Here is a 27,425-nt window from a genome sequence, read left to right on the forward strand (position 1 = left end):
GAAACAACCGGAGAAATGGGATTCCACAGAAATCAGGTAAGTAATCGAAAAATCGTACAACTTCTCTGGTTTGAGTGATGTCCTTCCTGGCGCACATCTCAAGGAAGTCAAACGTGTGCCAGAAAGTCTCCTCGATGCTGGCATCACAGAGCAGAATGTCGTCAATGCATTTGTGCTTGCGGAGAAAGTCCTTGATGGTATCATCGAATCTAATTTGTATGTGTCATTGTGTGTGCATCCCAGACGGTGTCGCAATACTCTAAATGTGGTCAAACGAGTGTCTTAAAAGCAAGTATTTTCATGTATATGTTGCATCTCCTGAGGTTCCTGCACAGGAATCCCAGGGTTCTAGTTTCTCCAACACCGTTGGCAACAGTTGCGATGGATCATTAGCCGAGTCTTGAGGATGAGGAAAACCCAGGAAACTGTATATTTCCTGCAGCTGTTCACCACCTATCGTTAGCAACAAAGCAACTTTAACTTGTTCAGGTTTATCCTTTTCTGTAGCCTTAAGATACAGTTGGAACTCATGGGTAACTACTGTTGCCACCTCCACACTGTTGGGCTAGATAGAACCACGAAGACCACCTCAGCCTACGGCAACCACAACTGCTTTCCCGACGACCAGAACCATGAGTTGTTACCGGGACCTTCTCAACCAAGGCGATGCTCATATCCGACGATGACCGGCTTTCTCAGCACGCGTGTTTAGGTTCTCAAATTCTCCATTTATCTCCTTGCACCATATAATGTGTTGTGGTGCATACACCGCTGCTACCATAAAAAAAATGTATGGTGGGGAATCATAGTCACTACGTGTTGCCAAGTACTTTTGTTAGGCCAGAAATTGAATCGAAATATTAATTTTCGTTTATTTGCATTTTTCTAAAATATTCTACACTCTGGGCATTGTGGGTAAACTTTCAACCCACTCCGTGACGTCATGAGTACGTATTCGTATGAAAGTATAGACTAGGGATCTTAGATTTAGGAGAAAAAAATCCCACCCTACAGTTCAGGATTCCATTATAGGAATATTTTTAGGATGTGTGATACATGTATGTTACATCAGGAAATAAGGTAACGGAGCCTTGAATTGTATTATGTAGTAGTAGTCGGTGTTTTGTGGGTTATCATGCTTAGGGGCTAACCATTTCTACGCTGAAACCCCTCCCTAACAGGTATGTTAATGTTTTCAGTCAAATAATATATATATGTGTATATTATATATATATATATATATATATATATTTGTGTGTGTGTGTGTATTTACCTAGTTGTATTTTACGGGAAGGGGAGCTATGCTCGTGGGATCCCGTCTTCATATCTCATTTTATCGAAACTATTTTTAAATTCATGTATTGTTTTTGCACACACCACTTTCTCATCTAACTTGTTCCAACTGTCTATTACTCTGTGAGGAAAGCTGTTCTTTTTCAAATCTCTTCTATAGCTGTCTTTTTTTATTTTCTTTCCGTGTCCTCTTGTATTTCTGTCATCCCATTTTATCAGATTCTCTCTATCAGTAATTTCTATGCCTTTCATGATTCTGTAAATAACTATCAAATCTCCTCTCTCTCTTCTTTGCTCTAGTGTCTGTAGTTCAAGTTTTTCTAGTCTCTCTTCATATGATAGTTTTGAGAGTGTTGGTGCCAATTTTGTAATTGCTCTTTGTATTCTTTCAAGTTTTTTTTTATACATTTTTTTGTACTTGGTGACCATATCGTTGCTGCATATTCCAATCTTGGTCTTATCAGGGTGATTAGGATTTGCTTCACAATTTCTTCATCTAGGTATGTAAATGCAACTTTGATTGTTCTTATTAAATTATAAGTTTCTCCAAAAATCTTATTTATATGTTTCTCAGGTGACATATTATTCATAACAATGACTCCCAGGTCCTTCTCATTTTCTACTTTTTTTTATTCCTTCTTCTCCCAATTTATATGCTCCTGTTATTCTGTTTTTGCTTTTTCCAAATTCCATTATACTACACTTTTTTGTATTGAACTCCATCTCCCACTTCCTACTCCATTCCTGTACTTTATTTAGATCACTCTGTAGTGATTCACAATCTTCAGTTTTCACTCTTTTCAGTAGTTTTGCATCTGCAAAGAAGCTCATATAGCTTTCAATTCCTTCATCCATATCATTAATATATATAGCAAACATTATTGGGGCCAGTACTGTTCCCTGCGGAACACCGCTTATTACTTCATCCCATTTTGAGTGCTGGTCTCTTATCACTACTCTCATTCTTCTTTCTTGTAAAAAGTCTTCCATCCAATTTAGTAGTTTGCCCTGTATTCCTCCTTCAGTTTCTAATTTCTTAAGCAACTTCTTATGTGGTACTTTGTCAAAAGCTTTCTTTAGGTCTAGAAATGCACAGTCCGCCCATCCATCTCTTTCTTGTATTATATCTATTAGCCTTGAATAGAAACATATTAAATTGGTGACGCATGATCGTCCTTGTCTGAATCCAAATTGCCTTGGATTTAACACTTTGTTTTTTTTTTTTCTAAATATTTTACCCATCTACTTTTGATAATTCTTTCACAAATTTTTGCTATTGTACTTGTTAGAGAGACTGGTCTATAGTTTGTAGGTTCTTCTTTATTTCCTCCTTTATATATAGGTACTATATTTGCTTTTTTCCAATCTTCTGGAACTTTTCCTTCTTTCAAGGAACTGTTTATTATGCCATGTATTTTGTCTGCCAGTTCATTCCTGCATTCTTTCAGTATCCAGTTTGCTATTTCATCTGGTCCATGCGATTTTCTGACATCAAGATTACTCAACTGTGTTAATATTTCATTCTTTGTTACTTCTATTTCTTCCATAGGGGGGACTTTCTCTTTCCATTCGTTCTCTTCAGGTTGTATGTTCTCCCTTGTAAACATTGATTTAAAATGTTTGTTCATAATTTCCGCCATTTCCATTTCCTCAGTGTATTCAACTCCCTCTTGTCTTAATTTCTCCAAGTCTTGTTTGTTTTTCAGTTTATTGTTTACAAATCTGTAGAATAGTTTTGGTTGATCTTTACACTTTTCTATGACATCTTTTTCATATTTTCTCTTTTCCTCTCTGTATGTTTGTACATATTCATTTCTATAACAGGTATATATTTTCCATTTTTCAGGTCTTCTGTCATTTTTCCATCTGGTCCAGGCTTTGTCTCTTTTGTCTTTTAACTCCCTACAACTTTTGTTGTACCAGCATTTTACATATTCTTTTCCTTGTTTTTGTCTTGGGACATACTTTTCCACTCCTTTTTTGTAAATTTTTGTCAAAATATTCCATTTCTCTTCCACTGTTGTTTCTTCTTTGTATATTTCTTCCCAGTTTTCTTTTTGAAAGAATTCTCTTATTTTATCAAAGTTTGTTTTTTCATACATCATTCTTCCTTTTCTATATTGTTCATTTCTTTTCATATATTTTTCTTCATTAAGTTCCAGTTCAATTAAAATGTGGTCACTTTTACTTATTGGTGTTTTATATTCAATCTTGTCCACTATTCTAGGTTCAGATGTAATTATTAGGTCTAGTCTCGATGGCTCTTCTTCATTTCTATACCTGGTGTTCTCCTGTATCCATTGTGTCATTGTATGGTCAGTAACCATCTCAAGTAGAGCGTTTCCCCATGAGCTGTCTCCACCCTTTACTGTCATCTCTTCCCAGCAGATTTATTTGCAATTAAAGTCGCCCATCATAACTATTCTATCTCCATCTTCCATTATCTTGTTTAATGCTATCTTTGTGTCCTCTAACATACTTTTATGTTCACTCTCTTCCCATGAGGCTGTTTTCGGGGGCACATAATTTATCACAAACTTTCTGCTCTTCTTGTCTCTGTCTTCTACTTCCATCATTATCATCTCTACTGTATTCTTTCCATATGTGACACACTTCACGTTTATATCCTTCTTAGTCAGGAACATAACTCCACCCCCTTCCTTTTTCACTCTGTTTCTAATCCAATAATTATATGCATCATGTCCTACACTGTTGGGTGGTAGTGGACCTTTTAATTTTGTCTCTACAATTCCCATTAAGTCTGGTTCTTTTTCCTTCAAATAATCATTCAGCTCATTCAATCCTGTAATAAATCCATCTATATTTGTGTAAGACACTCTTAGTTTTCTGCCACTTCCATTGTGTTCTCTGTTTCCCTTTTGTTTTTCTCTTGTATGTCGACTTTCTTTAGTTTCATATTCACTACTCTCCAATAGAATCTCTCTATTTCTGACTCTGTTCTGTTCTCGTTTTTTTCCTTAGTTTCAAGTCTTTTCTGTTTTTCTTCCTCTCTTTCCTCTTTATTCATTTCCCTTTTTATCCATACCTTTTTATGTTGTTCACTTGTTGCTAGTTTCCCTGTTTTGGATAAGATATTCTCTGCCGTCGTTTGTGACTTGAATTTAATCTTAATTGGTCTGGTCTTATCTGTGCTATACTTTCCGAGTCTAAATTTCTCTTCGATTTGCTTCATAATTTCTGGTTCATCTTCCTGAACTGATTCTAGTAATTGGCTTACTTTTTCATTTTCCTCTTTGATTCTTGTGGTTCTATCTGGGTTGTGTTTTTCTTCCATTCCTAATATAATTATACATTTCTTCTTGTCTGCTAAATCTCTTACTATATTCTCCTTTTGTCTCATCACTTTAATAACCGAGTCTTCAGTATGTTCTTTCAATTGCTGTTTGACTATGTCAGTGAATGAAACTTTATTGTCTTCTTTGGTTGCTTTCCAATTCTTAGCTTCTTTAGTTATGGCCTCTCTGTTTTCTTTACTATTCCTCTTTAATTCCTCATTCTCCACCTTTACTTCTCTTAGCTGTCTTTTTAGGTCTTCTATTTCATCAGTTAAGTTTTTGTTCGCCTTCTCTAGTTTTTCCAATTTTTCAAACCTCTCGGCGATTTTTGTCATCTTGCCAAACCTAACTTCCCAGTTGTCAGACATTTGTTGAAGTTTTTCCTCCAGTTTTGTCAGTCGGGGGAGGTTGGTATCCGCCGCCCTTTCATTAAATCCTTTGAAATTATCATCCTCACCTTCCATTGTACTGTTCTTATCTATGTTTCTGATCTTTACATTTTTATTAGACATTTCGTCGTCACTCAGTTGGTCGGGGGGCCGTTTTTTGATGTTTACATTTCATCTGTCTGCCTGGGCCAAGTCTTCTCCTTCCTCATTTCCTTCCATTTCCCTCAGCAATCCCTCCCCTTCTCCTCTTTCCCTACTTTCCCACTACCCCACGAGCAATTTCCCCCCCCCACACCCTGCAAATACAATAGGTACTTCCTTTGCTTTGGAATCCTCTATTTTTAACTTTTTCTTCAGAACGTCTTCTACGCCGTCCGTTCACTGAAGTGTGTGTGTGTGTGTGTGTGTGTGCGTGCGTGTATGTGTATACACACACACACACACACACACACACCCCCACACACTCTCTCACACCCACACACATATATATATATATATATATATATAAATACAGTATATATATAAATATATAGATATATATATACAGTATATATATATATATATATATATATATATACATATATATATATATATATATATATACATATTATTTGACTGAAAACATTAACATACCTGTTAGGGAGGGGTTTCAGCATATATATGTGTATGTGTATTTACCTAGTTGTATTTTACGGGACGGGGAGCTATGCTCGTGGGGTCCCATCTTCATATCTCATTTTATCGAAACTATTTTTAAATTCATGTATTGTTTTTGCACACACCACTGTCTCATCTAACTTGTTCCAACTGTCTATTACTCTGTGAGGAAAGCTGTTCTTTTTCAAATCTCTTCTATAGCTGTCTTTTTTTATTTTCTTTCCGTGTCCTCTTGTATTTCTATCATCCCATTTTATCGGATTCTCTCTATCAGTAATTTCTATGCCTTTCATGATTCTGTACATAGCTATCAAATCTCCTCTCTCTCTTCTTTGCTCTAGTGTCTGTAGTTCAAGTTTTTCTAGTCTCTCTTCATATGATAGTTTTGAGAGTGTTGGTGCCAATTTTGTAATTGCTCTTTGTATTCTTTCAAGATTTTTTATAAAAAAAATTGTACTTGGTGACCATATCGTTGCTGCATATTCCAATCTTGGTCTTATCAGGGTGATTAGAATTTTCTTCACCATTTCTTCATCCAGGTATGTAAATGCAACTTTGATTGTTCCTATTAAATTATAAGTTTCTCAATTTTTTTTATTTATATGTTTCTCAGGTGACATATTATTCATAACAATGACTCCCAGGTCCTTCTCATTTTCTACTTTTTTTATTCCTTCTTCTCCCAATTTATATGCTCCTGTTATTCTGTTTTTGCTTTTTCCAAATTCCATTATACTACACTTTTTTGTATTGAACTCCATCTCTCACTTCCTACTCCATTTCTGTACTTTATTTAGATCACTCTGTAGTGATTCACAATCTTCTTCCGTGTTCACTCTTTTCAGTAGTTTTGCATCATCTGCAAAGCTCATAAAGCTTTCAATTCCTTCATCCATATCATTAATATATATAGCAAACATTATTGGGGCCAGAACTGTTCCTTGCGGAACACCGCTTATTACTTCATCCCATTTTGAGTGTTTGTCTCTTATCACTACTGTCATTTTCCTTTCTTGCAAAAAATCTTCCATCCAATTTAGTAGTTTGCCCTGTATTCCTCCTTCAGTTTCTAATTTCTTAAGCAACTTCTTATGTGGTACTTTATCAAAAGCTTTCTTTAGGTCTAGAAATGCACAATCAGCCCATCCATCTCTTTCTTGTATTATATCTATTAGCCTTGAATAGAAACATATTAAATTGGTGACGCATGGTCGTCCTTGTCTGAATCCAAATTGCCTTGGATTTAACACGTTTTTTTTCTCTAAATATTTTACCCATCTACTTTTGACAATTCTTTCACAAATTTTTGCTATTGTACTTGTTAGGGAGACTGGTCTATAGTTGTTAGGGTCTTCTTTATTTCCTCCTTTATATATGGGTACTATATTTGCTTTTTTCCAATCTTCTGGAACTTTTCCTTCTTTCAAGGAACTGTTTATTATGCTATGTATTTTGTCTGCCAGTTCATTCCTGCATTCTTTCAGTATCCAGTTTGCTATTTCATCTGGTCCATGCGATTTTCTGACATCAAGATTACTCAAGTGTTTCAATATTTCGTTCTTTGTTACTTCTATTTCTTTCATGGGAGGGACTTTCTCTTTCCATTCGATCTCTTCAGGTTGTATGTTCTCCCTTGTAAACATTGATTTAAAATGTTTGTTCATAATTTCCGCCATTTCAATTTCCTCTGTGTATTCAACTCCTCCTTGTCTTAATTTCTCCAAGTCTTGTTTGTTTTTCAATTTGTTGTTTACAAATCTGTAGAATAGTTTTGGTTGATCTTTACACTTTTCTATGACATCATTTTCATATTTTCTCTTTTCTTCTCTGCATGCTTGTACATATTCATTTCTATAACAGGTATATATTTTCCATTTTTCAGGTCTTCTGTCTTTTTTCCATCTGGTCCAAGCTTTGTCTCTTTTTTCTTTTAACTCCCTACAACTTCTATTGTTCCAGCATTTTACATATTCTTTTTCTTGTTTTTGTCTTGGGACATACTTTTCCACTCCTTTCTTATAAATTTTTGTCAAAATATTCCATTTCTCTTCCACTGTTGTTTCTTCTTTGTATATTTCTTCCCAGTTTTCTTTTTGAAAGAATTCTCTTATTTTATCAAAGTTTGTTTTTTCATACATCATTCTTCCTTTTCTATATTGTTCATTTCTTTTCATGTATTTTTCTTCATTAAGTTCCAGTTCAATCAATATGTGGTCACTTTTACTTATTGGTGTTTTATATTCAATCTTGTCCACTATTCTAGGTTCAGATGTAATTATTAGGTCTAGTCTCGATGGCTCTTCTTCATTTCTATACCTAGTGTTCTCCTGTATCCACTGTGTCATTGTATTGTCAGTAATCATCTCAAGTAGAGCTTTTCCCCATGAGCCGTCTCCACCCTTTACTGTCATCTCTTCCCAGCAGATTTCTTTGCAATTATAGTCGCCCATCAAAACTATTCTTCCTCCATCTTCCATTATCTTATTTAATGTTATCTTTGTGTTCTCTAACATAATTTTATGTTCACTCTCTTCCCATGAGGCTGTTTTCGGAGGCACATAATTTATCACAAACTTTCTGCTCTTCTTATCTCTGTCTTCCACTTCGATCATAATCATCTCTACTGTATTCTTTCCATATGTGACACACCTCACGTTTATATCCTTCTTAGTCAGGAACATAACTCCACCCCCTTGCTTTGTCTCTCTGTTTCTAATCCAATAATTATATGCATCATGTCCTACACTGTTGGGTGGTAGTGGACCTATTAATTTTGTTTCTACAATTCCCATTATGTCCGGTTCTTTTTCCTTCAAATAATCATTCAGCTCATTCAATCCTGTTATTAATCCATCTATATTTGTGTAAGACACTCTTAGTTTTCTGCCACTTCCATTGTGTTCTCTGTTTCCCTTTTGCTTTTCTTTTGTGTGTCGAATTTCCTTCGTTTCATATTCACTACTCTCCAATAGAATCTCTCTTTTTCTGACTCTGTTCTGTTCTCGTTTTTTTCCTTAGCTTCAAGTCTTTTCTTTGTTTCTTCCTCTCTTTCTTCTTTATTCATTTCCCTTTTTATCCATGCCTTTTTATATTGTTCACTTGTTGCTAGTTTCCCTGTTTTGGATAAGATATTCTCTGCCGTCGTTTGTGACCTGAATTTAATCTTGATTGGTCTGGTCTTATCTGTACTATACTTTCTGAGTCTGAACTTCTCTTCGATTTGTTTCATTATTTCTGGTTCATCTTCCTGAACTAATTGTAGTAAACTGCTTACTTTTTCATTTTCTTCTTTGATTCTTGAGGTTCTATCTGGGTTATGTTTCTCTGCCATTCCTAATATAATTATACATTTCTTTTTGTCTGCTAAGTCTCTTACTATATTCTCCTGTCTCACTCACTTTGATAACTGAGTCTTCAGTTTGTTCTTTCATTTGCTGTTTAATTATATCAGTAAATGCAACTTTACTATTTTCCTGTATTTTTATCCACCCCTGTGCCTCTTTTGCTATTGTTTCTTTATTGTCTTTATTGTTCCTTTTAAATTCTTTATTCTCCTCTTTTACTTCTCTTAACTGTCTTTTTAGGTCTTCTATTTCATCAGTTAAGTTTTTGTTCGCCTTCTCTAGTTCTTCCAATCTTTCAAACTTTTCTGCAAGTTTTGACATTTTACCGAACCTAACCTCCCATTGTTCAGTCATTTGTTCAAGCCTTTCCTCCAGTTTTGCTTGTCGGGGGAGGTTGGTATCCGCCTCCCCCTCTTTAAATCCTTGGAAATTGTTATCCTCACCTTCCATTGAATTGTTCTTATCTATGTTTCTAATCTTTACATTTTTGTTAGACATTTCGTCGTCACTAAATTGGTCGGGACCTCTTTTGTTTACATGGCGTCTGCCTGCCTGGGCCAAGTCCTCTCCTTCCTCATTTCCTTCCATTTCCCTCAGTAATCCCTCCCCTTCTCCTTTTCCCTCACTTTCCCCTACACCACGAGCAATTTCCCCCCCACCCTGTAAATACAATAGGTACTTCCTTTGCTTCGGGATCCACGAAATTTCACTTTTTCTTCAGAACGTCCTCTAAGCCGTCCGTTCGTTGAAGTGTGTGTGTGTGTGTGTGTGTGTGTGTGTGTGTGTGTGTGTGTGTGTGTGTGTGTGTGTGTGTGTGTGTGTGTGTGGGTGTGTGTGTATACATATATATATATATATATATATATATATATATATATTGATATCAATGAACATATCTGGATATACATATAATAGATATTTTAAAGGTCAACTGAGAAGGTTTGGGATTTCTTTATTTTTTGTTATTTCATGAATGAAAATATAACTTAGAAGAAGTTATAACACTAAAAGGCACGTTTCTAGCATTTTATATATATATATATATATATATATATATATATATATATATATATATTTTTTTTTTTTTTTTTTTTTTTTTTTTTTAATCCAAATAGCATGATCTTAAAAGCCCTGATAGTAGACGAACTTTTCAATATCGTAGTTACATTTTCCACTGCTAGGGCAACTGATGACGTAAGGGTTCTTCTTTACATTCTTGGACATGGCCAGCGATACATCGAGTGAAGAAGATTTATCGGATTTGGATGCCAAGCTTCATATTTACAGGCAAAAGTTTCAAGGATTCATGAATTACAAATTGTTTTTATCTGTGATAAGTTACAATAAAACAACCCTATGTAGCAAAGAGAATAGAGAAATCATTTGACTGAAGGGGAGAGGAAAGCTAGCAAAAGATGCTCACAGACATGTCTATAAAATGATCTGCCATAGGTAGTGGTTGCTCTGGGGGGAGAGAAGCCATCAATCATATGCCTGGCACTGTCACCATGGTCACTTTCACATTCCATCTCAATTTCTCCGGTAGTGGTACCTGCAGATGAATATTCATCATAGGCACTTTGTAACAGCTAAGATAAATAAATAAATAAATAAATAATTAGGTTTATATCGGTACGAATTCCTCCCCTCTGGTCTAGGATAATTAGGCTTAACTCATGCTGGAGTGGTGGGAGGGGGATTCCACTTATTTGATTCTCAAAAGACAGACTTTAATTTGGTTGATTCAAATTGGCAAGACGTGGTCATAGGCCTATTATGGAAGCCCCTGTCATTATGGTCATGGCTGTCACCATGGTGGAGTGGGGTCATCATATTCATAAGTCTACATGCCTAGCTAGCCTATGCCATGACTGTACCTCTAATCTGCTTACGCATAGCCCAAAAATCGGTAGTCAAGCCTAGCCATGCTTGTTAACGATTGTGAGTGACAGCATAGATAACACAGACCTACCTCTACACATGATACGGACTGCTACACCTACCTCCAGACGTTGTACTTTTTCAACAGCAGAGCTCCTTCGACGGCGTTTCCTTGCCGAAACCTGGGGTCTTGTCGATGATTAATATTGTCGGTGTTGTATCTTCTTTGAGAATGGGATTCAGGCTAATTCCTAGTCACTCGGCAAGGCCAGAGTCCCGAATGTACTTTTTTCTCGAAATATTTCGAGCAGAGTTTCGCTTTCAATCCAGGCTTCCATGACTCGTGCCGTCTGCACCGAATGACCCAGTCCTTTTTACGAACAGTATGTTTCGGAAAAGAATGAAAATAAAGTCCATCCGCTGCAGAATGCTTCGTCGAATCATTGTTGCAATTTGCGGCGACACAATAAACAATTTATGAACCAAATACTTGAAAAACCTTGCTAACACACGAAATATGACAGATCACTGATCAAGTTGACAGTGCGATCAGGCATTTTATAGTGCACGCATATGGGTGCATCAGAATGTAAACAGCGAGGTTGACGTCACAGCCTTACGAGAACAGCCTAAGATCGGCAAAGGAAAGTTCGTCTATATTTTGATTGGCCTTTTTATCACATTGCGTAATAATTAGGATTTATTTTGGCATTATTTGATCAAAAAGTGACTAAGTCATACATCTAGCAAATATTCACCACCTCTTTGAAAACCTTCTCAGTTGACCTTAAGTACGAGTTCTTAGCCGAAATCCCTCCCTAACAGAGGGAAAAGGGAGTGTAAACATAAATCACAGATACACGAATCTATAGTACGTGGTGGTCGAACGAAGTCTTTTGTATTAGATTATGGGAATATAAGCGAATGATTGTGTGAACGGGATTATGGCCGAGAGTGCTCTCTCCCAGCGATATAGATCTCTCTTCTAAAGATAAAGTAAATCTTATAGGATTAGGTCAGGATAGTAAGAAGGTGTAAAGTAAATATCAGATACGGTGTCTACAGTGGCCAAATACTCAAACGTTTCAGTCAAACCTTTGAGGCCTCTAATCCATTCAATACTTAACCCCCATACACGTTACCCCTTTTATTTATAATTGTTTCATGAATAATAATCCAGTGCAATGTATTTTGTTATCTTATAAAAATTTAAAGCAACTGTATCAACTGTGATAGAGTATATAATTTATTGTATTTCTATTACAATTTATCAGATGTATACCATAGATCAGTAAATCAACTGATAATAAACTTACAGTTCTTTTTAATTAACCTATACTGGATTCCGCAAAAATAATTAAAGTCAAAACGGCCTTAAAGGGGGAGAATGGAATTACCGCATAGTCAAATTCTATCTATGTTTTTGGAGTTTTGGATGGTGACAACGATTACTAAAATAATTAGACTTAATATAAGATTTTCTAAATCAACATTATATATATATATATATATATATATATATATATATATATATATATATATATATATATATATATATATTGTGGCGCAGCGAACTGGCTTGCTGCACAAAGGGAAAACGTAGCACTGGCTGCATTACTGTTGCGTTACGTAACGTAAACAGACGCGAGGAGGGGAAGAATGCACTAAGTACTTGATGCCACGTTTATTGACGATAGGAAGGAGGGTTTTCCCCTTTACAAGAGGCATTTTCCTCTTCATAAAAAAAGGCGTCGCCATCATACAAAATGGGTTCGAGGGGGGTCGAGGGGATTTGTGGTTTTGATGAAAACTGAAAACATGGGACGCTAGTTACTATACGCCAAACATAAAATATAAAGGATTGCAAGGAATCTGAACATAATGTAAGCAGCCTAAAAATAATTCTTCATGCGCATGCAACATAATAATGGTTTCACACAGCTTACTGAGTTGACTACGAATGGGGTGTGAGCACCTTGAGTTTCAGACCCAAACTGAAGCCTAGATGTGAGTCGTGACGTCACAAACGGCAACAGGGCTTTACACAACTTACTTATTCTTAATTTTAAAGCAAACATCGTACAAATAATGGGATGTTATCTTGCAACACAGCTTGCAGACAACTTACAAAAGGTAGAAATTCGAACAGAAGTGGTCTCTGTTCGAAATACACTTAAAATTAAAACATTACAGAAAACAAAATTGAAACCCCTTCCAAGGGGAAACGAGCTTAGGACAAAATCTATGTAAAACTGGAGATACACAGAATTATAAAAGGCTCCGTTACTGCTCGTAACAGCATATACATATATACATATATATATATATACATATATATATATATATATATATATATATATATATATATATATATAATACTGATGACCCACTTTCGGAGAAGAATAAGCGAAGATATAGAGATCTGTATATTTCGATCACTTACTGTGATCCTCTTCAGCAGATATGAATTACAGAGTAGAGAACAGTGTGTATTTATACTAAAACAGTGAGGTAAGCTAGAAGGGACGGGGGCTCAGGTCACTAGTCCGGCGTGCATGTGTGGATCTTGGTGGCTCAGGTCACGTGCCCGGCGTTGTGTGGACCTTGGTGTCTTTTGTCCACCATTAGTGTAGATGATAACATTTTATTTATAGCAAAAGAGGAAATACAATCTGGTGACCATTGACCATAGGAAATGTTATAATTTGGAAAATTGTTTATTAGGGAGGAGTCTACCATTTTTCTTCTGAAACTACATTTGGATTTGTAAATTCTTTCAGCATCGTCCCAATTTATCCGGTGGTTTTTGTTGGCGACGTGCTGAAATACCGCGGAATTTTCCTGCCCGTATTTAACAGAGCTCTTGTGCTCCTTCACCCTGGTAGTGAGATCTCGACCTGTCTGTCCCCAATATACATCCTTGCAATCTAAACAAGGTAATTTGTAAATTCCAGGAGTTGTATTACTCTTGGATCTATGATGTATATTGACAACTTTACTGAACAAATTGTTGGGATAATTGAAGATAAAATTTACCTTTTCCTTTGGTATCAAATGAGACAAGTCATTAATTGATTTATTAAAAGATAACTTTATGCATCTATTTATGCATCAGCACGTCGCCAACGGTAAAAAAAAATGTAACCGGTAAGTTCTCAAACGTATTCCTGTAATTGTTAAACCTCAATTTTCATACATCTAAGCAGTGTATTTCAGCCTTTGAGAAAGCAAAATTCTAGGACTGATAGCGAGATCTTTTGACTTCAAAAGTCCATTTCTCACTAACAAGCTATACAAGTCGTTCGACCAAATTTGGAATATGGTGCTTCCGTATGGTCACCGAATCTCATTAAAAACATTGGCATATTGGAAAAAGTACAACGGCGAGCCACAAAACTGATTCCAAACATCAATAATAAATAATATGAAGAAGTGACAAAATTTTCACACTGAGAATTCATACATACATACATATACCACGGCTTTTTCCCCCTTACAAGGGAGGTAGCCAAAAAGGGAAAGGCATAAAAACACTCCCACCCATTTCATCCCTAAATACACTCCACACCCCTCCCACCCTCCCTCTCATCTGAGCACCTCCTGGATGACGGGTCATCCCTGCACCTTGCCCACCGCCCTGGGTCAGAAGCAGTGTCGCAAGACACAGCACATCCACAGCAAGGCCGCTTCATTTAATCGGCGACCCCCCCTCTCCGTCCCCCCTTGCATATAAGGAGAGGACGGTGAGAAATCCCTTCGGGCTGCGTCAAAATTTGCTCACACATACTACCTCACCCCCCCCCCCGCCCATTCCTCCTCATGCAATCACAACATCATCCATATACAACCATTCTCCACTCACCTCTGTCTTCCGTCCTCTCCCTTCCTTCCTCAACAGACATTCCCCTCTTCCCCAAAGCCCCCTTCACCCCATCCATCCACCTCATCCTAGGACGTCCCCTCATGTTCACTCCCTCCACATCTGCCTTCCATACCTCTTTTACTAGTCTTTCTTCACTCATTCTTTCCATGTGTCCAAACCATCCTAATATTCTTTCATCAGCCACGCTCCCAGCTCCTTTTTCACCCCTGTTCTCCTCCTCACCTCCTCATTTCTCACTCTATCTAGCCTAGTAACCCCCATCATACTTCTCAGACACCTCATCTCAAACACATTCAAACTCCTTCTCTCTTCTTCTCTTATGTTCCACGTTTCTGCCCCATACAGTGCTGTTGGCACAATCACTCCTTCATACAGTCTCCTCTTCGCATCCATTCCTAAATGTCTATTCCTCATTACACTCTTTAATCCACCAAGGCATTTACTCGCTTCTCTCAATCTACATTCTACCTCCACCTTCACTCCACCTTTTCCTGCTACACTTGCACCCAAGTATCTAAAACTATCCACTTCCTCCAGTCGCTCTCCCTTAATGTTCACTTCCAGTCTACTGCCACTTTCACCCCTTGTACATCTCATCACCTTACTTTTACCCACATTTATCTTTAGCTTTCTTCTATCACATACTCTCCCAAACTCTGCCACCAGCTTCCTCAATCCCTCCTCCGATCCTGCCACAAGCGCAGTGTCGTCAGCAAACAACAGCTGGCTCACCTCCCACTTTTCTCCATTTTCTTTAACCATCTCCAATCCCTTGCCCACTACCCTTGCATTCACCTCTCGCACCACCCCATCCATGTATAAGTTGAACAGCTAGGTCGACATAACGAAGTCCCACCTTTACCTCGAACCACTCACTCTCTCCATTTCCAATCCTGACACAAGCTCTACTACTCTCATAAAAACTCTTGACAGCTCCCAAAAGCTTTCCTCATATCCCATAAATCTGCATAACCTCCCACAGTGCCTTTCTGTCTACCCTATCATAAGCCTTTTCCAGATCCATAAAAGCCCAAAATACATCCTTCCCCTTTCCCATAGCTTTCTCACATATCTGTCTTACCACAAAGATCTGATCTACACAACCTCTACCTGTCCTAAATCCACACTGTTCCTCACCAATTACTCCTTCTGTTCCTCTCCTAATCCTCTCAATCAAGATCCTCCCATAAGCCTTCCCAACTACACTTAACAAGCTAATCCCTCTGAAACTACCACATTCACACTTGTCCCCCTTTCCCTTGTAAAGAGGAACTATACAGGCACTACTCCAGTCCTCCGGTACTCTACCCTCTCTCCAGCAAACATTAAATAACCTCACCAACCAGTCCACCATCACTTGACCTCCCTTTTTCAGACATTCTGCATGACATTCATCCAGACCAGGTGCCTTACCTGCTTTCATCATCTTAACAACTGCCTTCACTTCATCCTTCCTTATTTCTCCTCCATTCTCCTCACTCATCACTCATTTTCTTCGCCTTTCCCACTGCAGCTATCTTTCCTTCCCTATCCTCCTTCACATTTAGCAACTCCCTAAAATATTCTGCCCATCTTCCCCTTACTGCCTTCTCTTCCATTATCATCTCTCCATCTGCACCATTTACCTTTTCTTCCCTACTTGATTCGCCTCCTCTTCCTCTCTTAATTTCTTTCCAAAACATCTTTTTATTACTTTCAAAATTTTCTGTCATACTCTTACCCCATTTCACATCTGCTCTCCTCTTTGCAACCTTTACCTTTTGCTTTACTTCTTTTTTCTTTTCTTTGTACCTCTCATATGACTCCCTCGTCCTCTTTTGTAACCAATCTGTGAATGCTCGCTTCTTCTCTTCTACAACCTTCTTTGTTACCTCATCCCACCATCCACTACCCTTTCTTCTATTTCCCCCTGTCCTTCTTGTTCCACACACCATCCTTGCACACTTTATGACTCCCTCCTTGAACCATCCCCATTCCTCCTCCACACCCATCTCTACTCCATCCTTTACTCCCTCCCACTCCTCCTTCAGCTTCTTTCCGTACTCTTTCTCCTTTTCCTTTTCATTCAAGGAGTTCACTCTAAGAACCTCCCTACCTTTTGTCCCTTTCCTCTTTCTCCATCTATCCTCCACTCTCAACTTACCTTCCACCAAAAAATGATCTGATATTCCCCCACCCTCTCCCCTTAGTACATGTACATCCTTAACTCTTCCTATCATAATCCTATTTACCACTACATAATCCATTAGCGCTCTATCTACCACCCTTCCCTCCACCACCCTCTCCCATGTGTACTTATGCTTGACTTTCTTCCGAAACACTGTATTTGCTATCATCAACTCTCTTTCTAGACACATTTCCACCATCAACTCTTCACTACGATTCTTTCCTGGAACTCCACACTTCCCAACCACTCCATCGATTGGACCATTTCCCACCCTAGCATTAAGGTCTCCCAGTACTATTACATTGACATTTCTTCCTAAACCCTCTATGCACGCATTTAAATCTATCCAAAAGCCTCCCTTTCTTCTACATTCTTCTCACTGCCAGGCCCATATGCACTTACAAAGACCCACATCTCCTTTCCCAGTTTCACCTTCATCCACATTATCCTTGAGGAAACCTCCTTCCACTCCACTACCTGTTTACCTATCTCCTCACTTACTAGAATAGCCACCCCTTCCCTCCCTCGCCCTCTCTTCACTCCTGATAACCTCCCACTTACACTCACCCTTCCCTTTCAACTTAGTTTCACTCAAAGCCAACACATCCATCTTTCTTCTCACAAACATACTACCTATCTCTTCCCTTTTACTCTCATCTGTACCACATCCACGCACATTAAAAGACCCAAACCTGAGAATTCGACAAGAAATAATGTTCTCAAACTGTCAGGAAATAGGTTTAATTTGGAAGTGGGTAAAAACAACTTCAACCGTGTAGTTAATGAATTTAATCAACTTCCTGCAGAGGCAATGCAATGTAGTTCAGTTCGAAGCTTCAAAATTCGTTTAGATAAACACATTTAAGCAAGATGCTGCAATGCTTGCCATTTATTTTATATTTGTTTGTTTGTTGTTATTTCTGTGTTATTATTTGCTTGATTACCATTTATTATTATTTATATGTTAGTTTATAATTATTTACTATTTACCTGCTAATAATTTAACTTTACCTATCTATTTATTATTACTATAATTTTTTTGCATCAGACCAAGTTATGGACCAAAAGGTCTCCCGTCAGCATGCTCCTTCTTTGTAATTCTTTGTAAAAACACTCCCACGTGTCAAAGATTTTACTGAAATCGTTGTTGTAATCACAAAAAGTTGTACTCATTGTACTGTGTACATGTTTTTTTAAACAGCACAATAAGAGAGACAGGCATGTGCTAAGTTTGATATGGCAGTATGGCTATTAATAAATCACGACGTATACCACACCCACGGACTCCTTGCACCACACAGACTATATTTTTTGAGATAGATCCAGGTGCCATGTTCCATAAACAATTACTGCCTTCAGAAGATTCATAATGCTGCAGTCCGATTCATCACGGTTTCGCAATAGAGCTATTTTAGAAACCCTGAATCAATACAGCAAGCTGCCAACATCCATCCACTCAAATAACTCAAACATAAGTTATACATTACGTTTCAAACATAAAGGTAGAGAACCTCTCAGGATCTTATTATACTTACTAAACACTTTCCAATCAATTGTAATGCGTCTTTTTATTTCATTATCATGATCTTTCGTCACTTTCACCATCTGGCCTAAATAATTATACTCTTCAACTTCCTCAAGACTCTCATCATCAATTACAATCTCTTTACTTTGAACCTTCGTATTGAACATTACTTTGGTTTTACTTTTATTCATTTTTTAACCTACTTTGACACTTTCCTTGTTGGCTCAGCGGAGGGTGATGACAACAACTCTCCATGGACCACTGTAGTAAAAAGGAAGGCCAAGAAGAAAAATCTACTTGTAGTCAAGGCGAAGGATGAGAAGGAAAAGGCGGTAGATAACAAAAAGGAGGTTTCAAATGCACTTGAGGGTGTTCAGATCATGGATTCTAGATTAACAAAGGGAGGTAATATTGTGCTTAACTTTGAAGATGAGACAGCAAGGAATGTGGCAACTACCAAGTTAGAGGCTGTGTGGTATGTGCCAAACACGCAGTATTTTGGTAGGAGTTTATTGCGGAGGTCTACACACAAGTATGGCAGGAAGTAATCTGTCACAAGCGAATGCTTGAGGGCCTAGCATGGGCATTAAGACGCGCCCGTGGCCTAGTTTCTGATACATTGTTGCTAGGCGGGAAAAAGATTGGGCAAAACAATACATACTAACATATCTAGGTATATACATAAGAATGTACAGAAACAATAGAACAATCACATATAATGATGAATATGCATGCAAAATAGTTAAGGGTAACATATATTCAGTACCTTAATTCTATGACGTGTACAATTGGCATAGACGCATACGCGTTTAGTGTACGCCTAATGACGTATATATATTCGGTTATATAATTATGTATAGGGCACTTATATAATGTAATGACTACATAGGCTTACTTATACAATACATTTACAATAAATATATGTTGATATTAAGTACTCATGTATAATAAAGAAGTGTGACATATACATTAAAGGAAATACATATACAATAAATATATACAATAATTAAGTAAGGAAGGGCTTCCCTACAGTACTCCCCCCTTGAGAGTGTAGCGTCAGTGAAGAAAGTCTTTAGTAGTAGTAAAAATCAGATTTATCGTGAAATCTGACTTTTCTGCCTGCACGACTTGTGTATGGGAGAGCGGAAGTATGAGGGTGGGAGGGAGGGGAAGAGGTGATAGGGTGGCCAAGGTCATTGGCATTAGCTGTGGGTGGCATGGGACTCGGTGGGATGACACTGGAAGTGTCAGAAGTGGACGAAGTAGGAACAGGAGGAGTGGAAGGTGTTGAGGGTATGTCTGGGGTTACATGGAGACGGGTCTTAGGGCGAGGAGAAACTGGGAGGAAAGCTGGTTTCAAACGATCAATGGAAACTGAGGTTTCGCCTTGAGGTAGGTTAAGGATGAAGTACTTAGGTTCACGTCGAATGACGTCATAAGGACCAGAGTACGGAGCTTCCAAACTCTTACGAATTCTGTCGACTCGTAACCAAACTTTAGAGCAAGAGTGAAGGTCGTGAGGGAGATAGGGTGGAGGTGGTGTATGGCAATCACCGGATGCGAGGTCTTGGAAATTGACAGACTGCATTTCCTTGATAAGACGAAGGATGGTTGTGTCATCCGAGGAGGGGGGGTGTTCCTGAGTAATGGCAACAGAAGGGTATAACATTGAGCGCCAGTAACGGCGGTAAATGGGGAAAATTTGGTGACGTGAGGTGTCATGCGATAGCCAAGAAGGACGATAGGTAAGGAGTAAAACCAGTTATCTTGCCTAGCGCGGAGAGCTGATTTCAGAGAACGGTGGAAACGTTCAATCATGCCGTTAGCTTGGGGGTGATAACTAGTGGTACGCATATGGTGGAAACCAATGATAGATGAAAGCTTAGAGAAAAGTTCACTCTCGAATTGGGAACCTCTATCCGTGATGACATGAAGTGGAACATCGAAACGGCATATCCAGCCATTCACAAAAGAGATTGCTACAGAAGTGGCAGTAGTGTCAATGAGGGGAATTGCTTCAGTCCAACGAGTAGCTCGATCAATGCAAGTCAACAAGTATTTGTATGGGAGAGGGTAAGGATAGTTAGGAAGAGTAGCAGGGGGCAACGGTCCTACAATGTCGATGTGTACTGACTGGAAGCGGTCAGTAGGAGTAGATATAGGAGAAACAGGAGAGGAAGTGTGGCGGGTAGTCTTAGACTGTTGACACCTAAGGCATTGTCTTACAAATGTCTTTACATCTCTGTCAATGTGTGGCCAGAAGTAACGTTGTTTTACCAACTTAGAGGTAGACTGAACACCAGGATGAGAAAGGTTATGCAAAGAAGAGACTACGTCATTACGTAAGGGTAATGGAACAAAAGGTCGAGGAGTGTTAGTAGAGGTATCATACCAGAGTGTCAAATCAGAGGTTAAAGGGAATTTAGAGAGTCTAGGCTTGAAAGTTTCCAGTTCGTCACCTGTTGTCTGACTTTGAGCTATGCCACTTAAGTCAAAAGCGTCTAGTGTAACAGCGCATGACGTGCGAGATAAGCAATCAGCGACAATGTTGTTGTCGCCACGGATATACTCGACTGAAGAAACGTATTCAGAAAGAACAGAGAGTTGTCGTTGTTGTCTGTCAGTTTTAGCAAGAGATTTAGAGTAAAAGGCAGCTACGAGGGGTTTGTGGTCAAGAAATAGGGTAACTGTATGTCCATCAATGAGAGTCCTGAAATGCAAAACTGCGAGGTAAGCAGCTAATAACTCGCGGTCGTAGGTGGAATAGATGCGTTGTGCGTCAGAGAGCGGCGCCAACGGCTAGGCTTGAACTGTCAGTCACGAGTTGGTAGTTTGTCGGTATCAGGGAATGGTAAGCTAAAGTTGGACAGTCCAGTAAGGCTTGCTTCAAATTATTGAAGGATTCCTTTGCTGCGTCAGTCCAAGTGAGACACTTTGAAGAAGGATATTGTTTAAGAAGCTCAGTAAGGGAATAGGCTACGGTAGCAAAATTAGGAATCATGGGCCGAAAAAAAATTATCATACCCATGAAACGGCGCAAAGCCTGTGAAGTCTGAGGCAAAGGGAAATCGGAAATGGCCGTGGTACGGTCTTTAGGTGGCTTAATCCCTTGTGAGCTAATCTCGTAACCGAGAAAGGTAAGGTTTGACTTGAAAAATTGACATTTGTCAAGAGAAAGTCGCATGTTATGCTGAGCCAAAATAGAAAGAACAGTTTGAACATCTGAAATATGTTCTTCAAGGGTCTCACTAGCAATCAGTACATCATCAATGTACGTAAACGTGTTGTTTACGTTAGCTAAAAGGGTATCTATAAAGCGCTGAAATGAGGCTCCGGCATTTTTCAATCCAAAAGGCATGTACAAAAATTCAAATAAACCAAATGGCGTGCATATCGCAGTCTTAGGAATATCTTGTTCAGCTACAGGAATCTGCAGATATGCACGTTGTAAGTCTAACTTAGTGAATATAACCTTATTCTTAAGTGACATGGTGAGAGAGCGCAAGTGTGGTATGGGATATTTGTCATTTACAGTTACATTGTTGAGACCTCGGTAATCTCCGCAAGGTCTCCAGGAATGTGGTTCTTTCTTGGGAACCAAATGAAGTGGGGACGCCCAAGGTGAATTGGAGCGTCGTATGATCCCTGCATTAAGCAAAAATTGAAACTCATCCTTTGCCGCTTTGAGCTTCTCACCTGTCAATGGCCTTAATTTACAGGATATAGGGGAAGAATCACCTGTATCAATATGATGATAGGTTGTAGGTTCTACTGGTGTAGGATCAGACAGTTGTCGGGGCGCGGTAAGTACGGGGAATTTTGAAAGAAGAGCAATGGCTCTTGAATCAATATCCCCATAATGTACCGCATGTGAAGAGATAGGGAGAGGAGAAGCCTTTAAAGGAATGGTGCATGCTGTGGAAGGATCAGAGAGGAGGTGATTTCTACAATCAACTACTAGTGAGTTATGGGTTAAAAAATCGGTACCAAGAATTGGGCGGACAACATCAGCAACGACGAAGGACCATGGGAGAGAACGTCTGATACGTCGAATCCCAAGTTCCACGTCGACTTCGCCGTACGTACGAATACGGGTACCGGAAGCAGTAGTAAGTTGTACTACCGTGGAACGGAGCAGTGGAGTTAAACTTGGGTCGTAGGGAATGAGAGAGACTTGAGAACCGGTATCTATAAGGAATTCATAGTTCTTGCAACCTATAGTGGCACTAATGACGAGAGGCAGTCCTGCGGTTGCAAGGGATACTTCTACAGACTGCCCATCAAGTTTCCCGACGTGTTAAGCTGAGGTCCTGGGGATGAAGAACGTGAGTTAGGTCGTGAACTGGGGCGTGAACTAGGTAACACGTTAGCACTAGTGTGGGATAGAATGCACCATTGTTCGCAAGTTCTAGCACTGTTGCCGTAGAAGAGGTGGTAACGGCACACTCGTGGTCTTTGACCGTCGTAGAAGGGAGTTAATCCGAGTGGAAAGGTAGTGGATGCTGAAACACGTGTAGTGGGGTTACCACTACGAAACACTGGCACACTATCACTCCGCGGAGCCTTTGGCACAGGCTTGTTCACCGATGATGCAATTATCCCTTTGTTTCCGTGGCCATGGGCCATGAGAGTATCAGCAACACGGGCCAACTCATCAAGGGAACCTGCGTGTGTAACAAGTAGTGGTCGTATGTCACTTGGCACTGCACGTAAAAACTTTAGGCGGATGAAGTCGTCGTCGACACCGAGTTGTTTACCTATGGTGCGAAGTTCTCGTAGGAAGGTCGTCGGCTTATCATACATGATATTGTTCTGGTGGACCAAGGCATCGAAGAGTTCCGGCGGAGACCTGGTAAGGGCGTCGATTAGCGCCTTCTTCAAGCGGTCGTAGTCACCGGAAGTAACGACATCGTCGTCGAGCTGGTTGAGCACAGGGATGGTTAAGTTCGCAAGTGCATGGTTGAACTTAGTTTGGGGGACGGTTATGTTAGCTAGTGCAAATTGCGCCTCTAGCAACGAAAACCATCTTGCCGGCGATGCTTCGTCGAATGGTGGAGGTCGAACAGCGACGGCGGCCGAAGTCGTGGAATGCGTAGAGGAAGAAGTGCTTCCTGCTACTGCTGTCGTCGTTGAAGTGGCTACAGTGGTTGTAGGCGGAGAAGGGGAATTCATGTTGTTGTTGTCGGATGTTTCCCAGTATACGTGTTGTGTATCGTATACGTGTTGCGTGTAGATCAGGACTAACAATGCCGCACACTCCGATTATTTCTTGCGCACTTTGAAGTTCGTAAAGGCGTAGTTCCATGCGCGTGACGAGTCACAGTTTATGAATACGCATAGGCACTTAACCACGTAATGTGTATGACCCTAAATCACTTAGGTATGGAGCACTGGGTATTAGGGTCACTTGGGCACTGTCACTCCGGGAGGTCACCACTGTGGTATGTGCCAAACACGCAGTATTTTGGTAGGAGTTTATTGCGGAGGTCTACACACAAGTATGGCAGGAAGTAATCTGTCACAAGCGAATGCTTGAGGGCCTAGCATGGGCATTAAGACGCGCCCGTGGCCTAGTTTCTGATACATTGTTGCTAGGCGGGAAAAAGATTGGGCAAAACAATACATACTAACATATCTAGGTATATACATAAGAATGTACAGAAACAATAGAACAATCACATATAATGATGAATATGCATGCAAAATGGTTAAGGGTAACATATATTCAGTACCTTAATTCTATGACGTGTACAATTGGCATAGACGCATACGCGTTTAGCGTACGCCTAATGACGTATATATATTCGGTTATATAATTATGTATAGGGCACTTATATAATGTAATGACTACATAGGCTTACTTATACAATACATTTACAATAGATATATGTTGATATTAAGTACTCATGTATAATAAAGAAGTGTGACATATACATTAAAGGAGATACATATACAATAAATATATACAATAATTAAGTAAGGAAGGGCTTCCCTACAGCTGTGAACGCAGTCTCTACTAAATCTGTTAGAAAATTCAAACCTAAAATAACACTATGTAATGTGTACAGGGAAGAGGGAGCCAATCTGATTGCTACTATGGTAAGAAAGAATAAACACCTGCAGGCAATGGATGGTGTTGAGGACAAAATTGAACTGTTATTTCAGAAACCAGCGCATGGCAACACTATTAACTTTATACTAAAGTGTGAACCTGACGTGCGTGAGTGCCTGCACAGGCACCATGACAAGATAAAGTTGGAGTGGGGTGGTGTTTACAGTCAGAGACAGATATCATGTAAAGATATGTTACTATTGTCAGAGGTTTGGTCATACTGAGGACTAGTGGTGGGCAGCTACCGGTAAAGTTACCGGTTTTATCGGTAACAACCTTAACGGTAGCTTACCGGCAAAAATTCTGCTACCGTTAAGGCTCCGTTAACCGATAAGCTATACCATAACACTCGGAGAGCGGTAAGCACGTCTCGGCTTGGTGGTACTGAGTGACGGTACTGACGGTAGTGGTGGGCAGCTACCGATAGTTACGGGTTTTATCGGTAACAACCTTGACGGTAGCTTACCAGCAAAAATTCTGCTACCGTTAAGGCTCCGTTAACCGATAAGCTATACCATAACACTCAGAGAGCGGTAAGCACGTCTCGGCTTGATGGTACTGAGTGACAGTACTGACGGGTCCATTGTACCGCTAATTTTACCGGTTAAACTTTTACCATTAAGCAAGTATGTACCGCTAAAGTCTCGGTAATTATTTTACCATTAAAACCGTTTTTTCGGCATTTTTGTTAACTTTACCGGTAGCTGCCCACCACTAGTCAGTACCGTCACTCAGTACCACCAAGCCGAGACGTGTTTACCGCTCTCCGAGTGTTATGGTATAGCTTATCGGTTAACGGAACCTTAACGGTAGCAGAATTTTTGCCGGTAAGCTACCGTTAAGGTTGTTACCGATAAAACCGGTAACTTTACCGGTAGCTGCCCACCACTACTCAGCACCGAATCGTCACATAAAGTATCAAGTATCAAGTAAGAACATACACACATTTCGGATGTACAATACGGCCACAAGCGCAAATATAAATATTTTTGTACTTAAATTAATTTAATTTCTTTCTCTCAGACTGCATCATCCCTAAACAGTTTTCCTTTTACTATTTTTTTCCATCTTCCTGCCTCTACAACTAAATCTCCAGCTGACCCCTTCCCCGCTTTCGTTGGTTGACATAGATGTGTTCTGAACCTCCTGGTCCCTGCCACATGCCTCCTTAGCCTCGACATAAACCTCAACAAAGTATCCTTAAAATGTCCTTACTAGCTATAGTTCCTCACAGAAATCGATCACCCACAAGCGGGTGGTCGACATACCTGCTCCATGATCTATGGGTGCTAGGGAGAATACAATAACCTGATGACAACCGTGATAATTTTCTGGTAATGAAGGGGATTAGGATTTTATTGTTGACAACACCAGGCGATTTTTATTGGGTGCATTCTCCACCACAGGGGTAAAGATGTCTCTACACGCTGAGGAAAATTATCGCTAAGGATCTAAGGAATGAACCCTAAGCAATTATATTTTCGGAATATCTGATCTAGAAGGGTAATATTAATAGTTGAAAGAACCATTATATGAGCATTAACCTTATATACCCATATATACGTACACGTATCTGTTTATAAACCAGTAAACATCAGTGAGGATAGTCTGAGTAAATGAATAAATATTGTGTACTTATCCATGACCTTCAGAAAAATGAAAAATGGTAATATTACCAACTTTATTAATAATCCCTTCCTTCAAAGTTTGTAAATAGATGACTGTGTTCGATCTCGCGGAGGTTGCGAAGGTTAGTCTGATTTTCATTTTATTCTTAAAACTGTATTATACTTAAATTCGATTTAAAAAATTTACAGTTTGAAGGTGAGATTATGGATTTAAATCATAATTACTTCATTGTGATTATATGTATGTTAAGTAGTACACGATAAGTGGAAAGTAGAATTATATGGTTAAGATAGAGGAGATCTATTTATCGAAGACATTATTTGCATTTATTATCGAAATACAAACTCGTCTTATCAGGGGGAGTACTGTTATTACTTATATATTGCATTTATATGAAGTAAGATTGTATGAGAATGTAAAAGAAATGGAGAATAGAATCCCAGTGTTTATCTCTAATTTATCCTGTTGTCTTGTATGCACAGACCACAGTATGAATAATGATTATGCTAACTTGCAGTAAGGTGTACAGTACTCATCATATCATGTTAAGATATCAAGAAGGCTGACCAAGTTTAAGACTTATTTTATGTAGTATGAATGTGTGTAGGTGAGTAATTTGTACTAGGTGGACTGCAATGCTGCATGAAGATTATACACTGCTTTTCACTAACTAGTAGAAGTCCTGCATACATCAAACTGCCTTTCCCACTGGGGAACAGTACATTTCCCACTGGGGAACAGAATATTTACATTATGTTGGTAGGTCTTGGTGTTTATATTCAGCTCAACATCAAGTATCAAAACATCCTATGGGAGACTCGGTACAACTATTTCTATTTATCACAATTAGATAATATATATATATATATATATATATATATATATATATATATATATATATATATATATATATATATATATATATATATATATATATATATATATATATTTGAAGGTTGTCTCAAATTAATTAGGGTCATCTCAGGACACAGGTTTTAATGTTCTCTCTAAAATAATATATTGGGAATGTAGTTTGAATATACTCTATTTGGTAAGTCAAGATGATGATATTGCTGTTATTTATACTTTACAATACATGATCTTCATTTGATATTCCCAATGGGACAGCATTTTGAAAATTTACAGTTGTAAAATGGCAGCACCTAACCTAACAAAACCTAACCAAGTTTAATCTAATCAAAGGTCCAAAAACTTAGGAAATAATATTTTACCCAACCATTCCTCTCAT

General features: G+C 38.8%; 1 protein-coding gene across 7 annotated transcripts in view; it reads left to right on the forward strand.

Moving 5' to 3' along the window:
- Positions 1-27,425, forward strand: part of LOC143038142 (marginal zone B- and B1-cell-specific protein-like) — a 55,944-nt gene continuing 28,519 nt past the window's right edge. For 3 of the 7 annotated variants that reach the window (XM_076207152.1, XM_076207153.1, XM_076207154.1), the window contains exon 1: positions 26,914-26,935. In XM_076207152.1, coding sequence (XP_076063267.1) covers positions 26,930-26,935 — 6 coding nt within the window. In that variant the 5' untranslated portion in view covers positions 26,914-26,929. Of the gene's footprint in view, positions 37-25,925; positions 26,051-26,148; positions 26,298-26,676; positions 26,784-26,913; positions 26,936-27,425 lie in introns of those variants that run through there. The other 4 variants (XM_076207157.1, XM_076207158.1, XM_076207155.1 and 1 more) reach the window with 4 other exon arrangements.

The sequence above is a fragment of the Oratosquilla oratoria genome, chromosome 23 (genome assembly GCF_046742065.1).
Source record: "Oratosquilla oratoria isolate Oo_2021 chromosome 23, ASM4674206v1, whole genome shotgun sequence".
NCBI lineage: Eukaryota > Metazoa > Arthropoda > Malacostraca > Stomatopoda > Squillidae > Oratosquilla > Oratosquilla oratoria.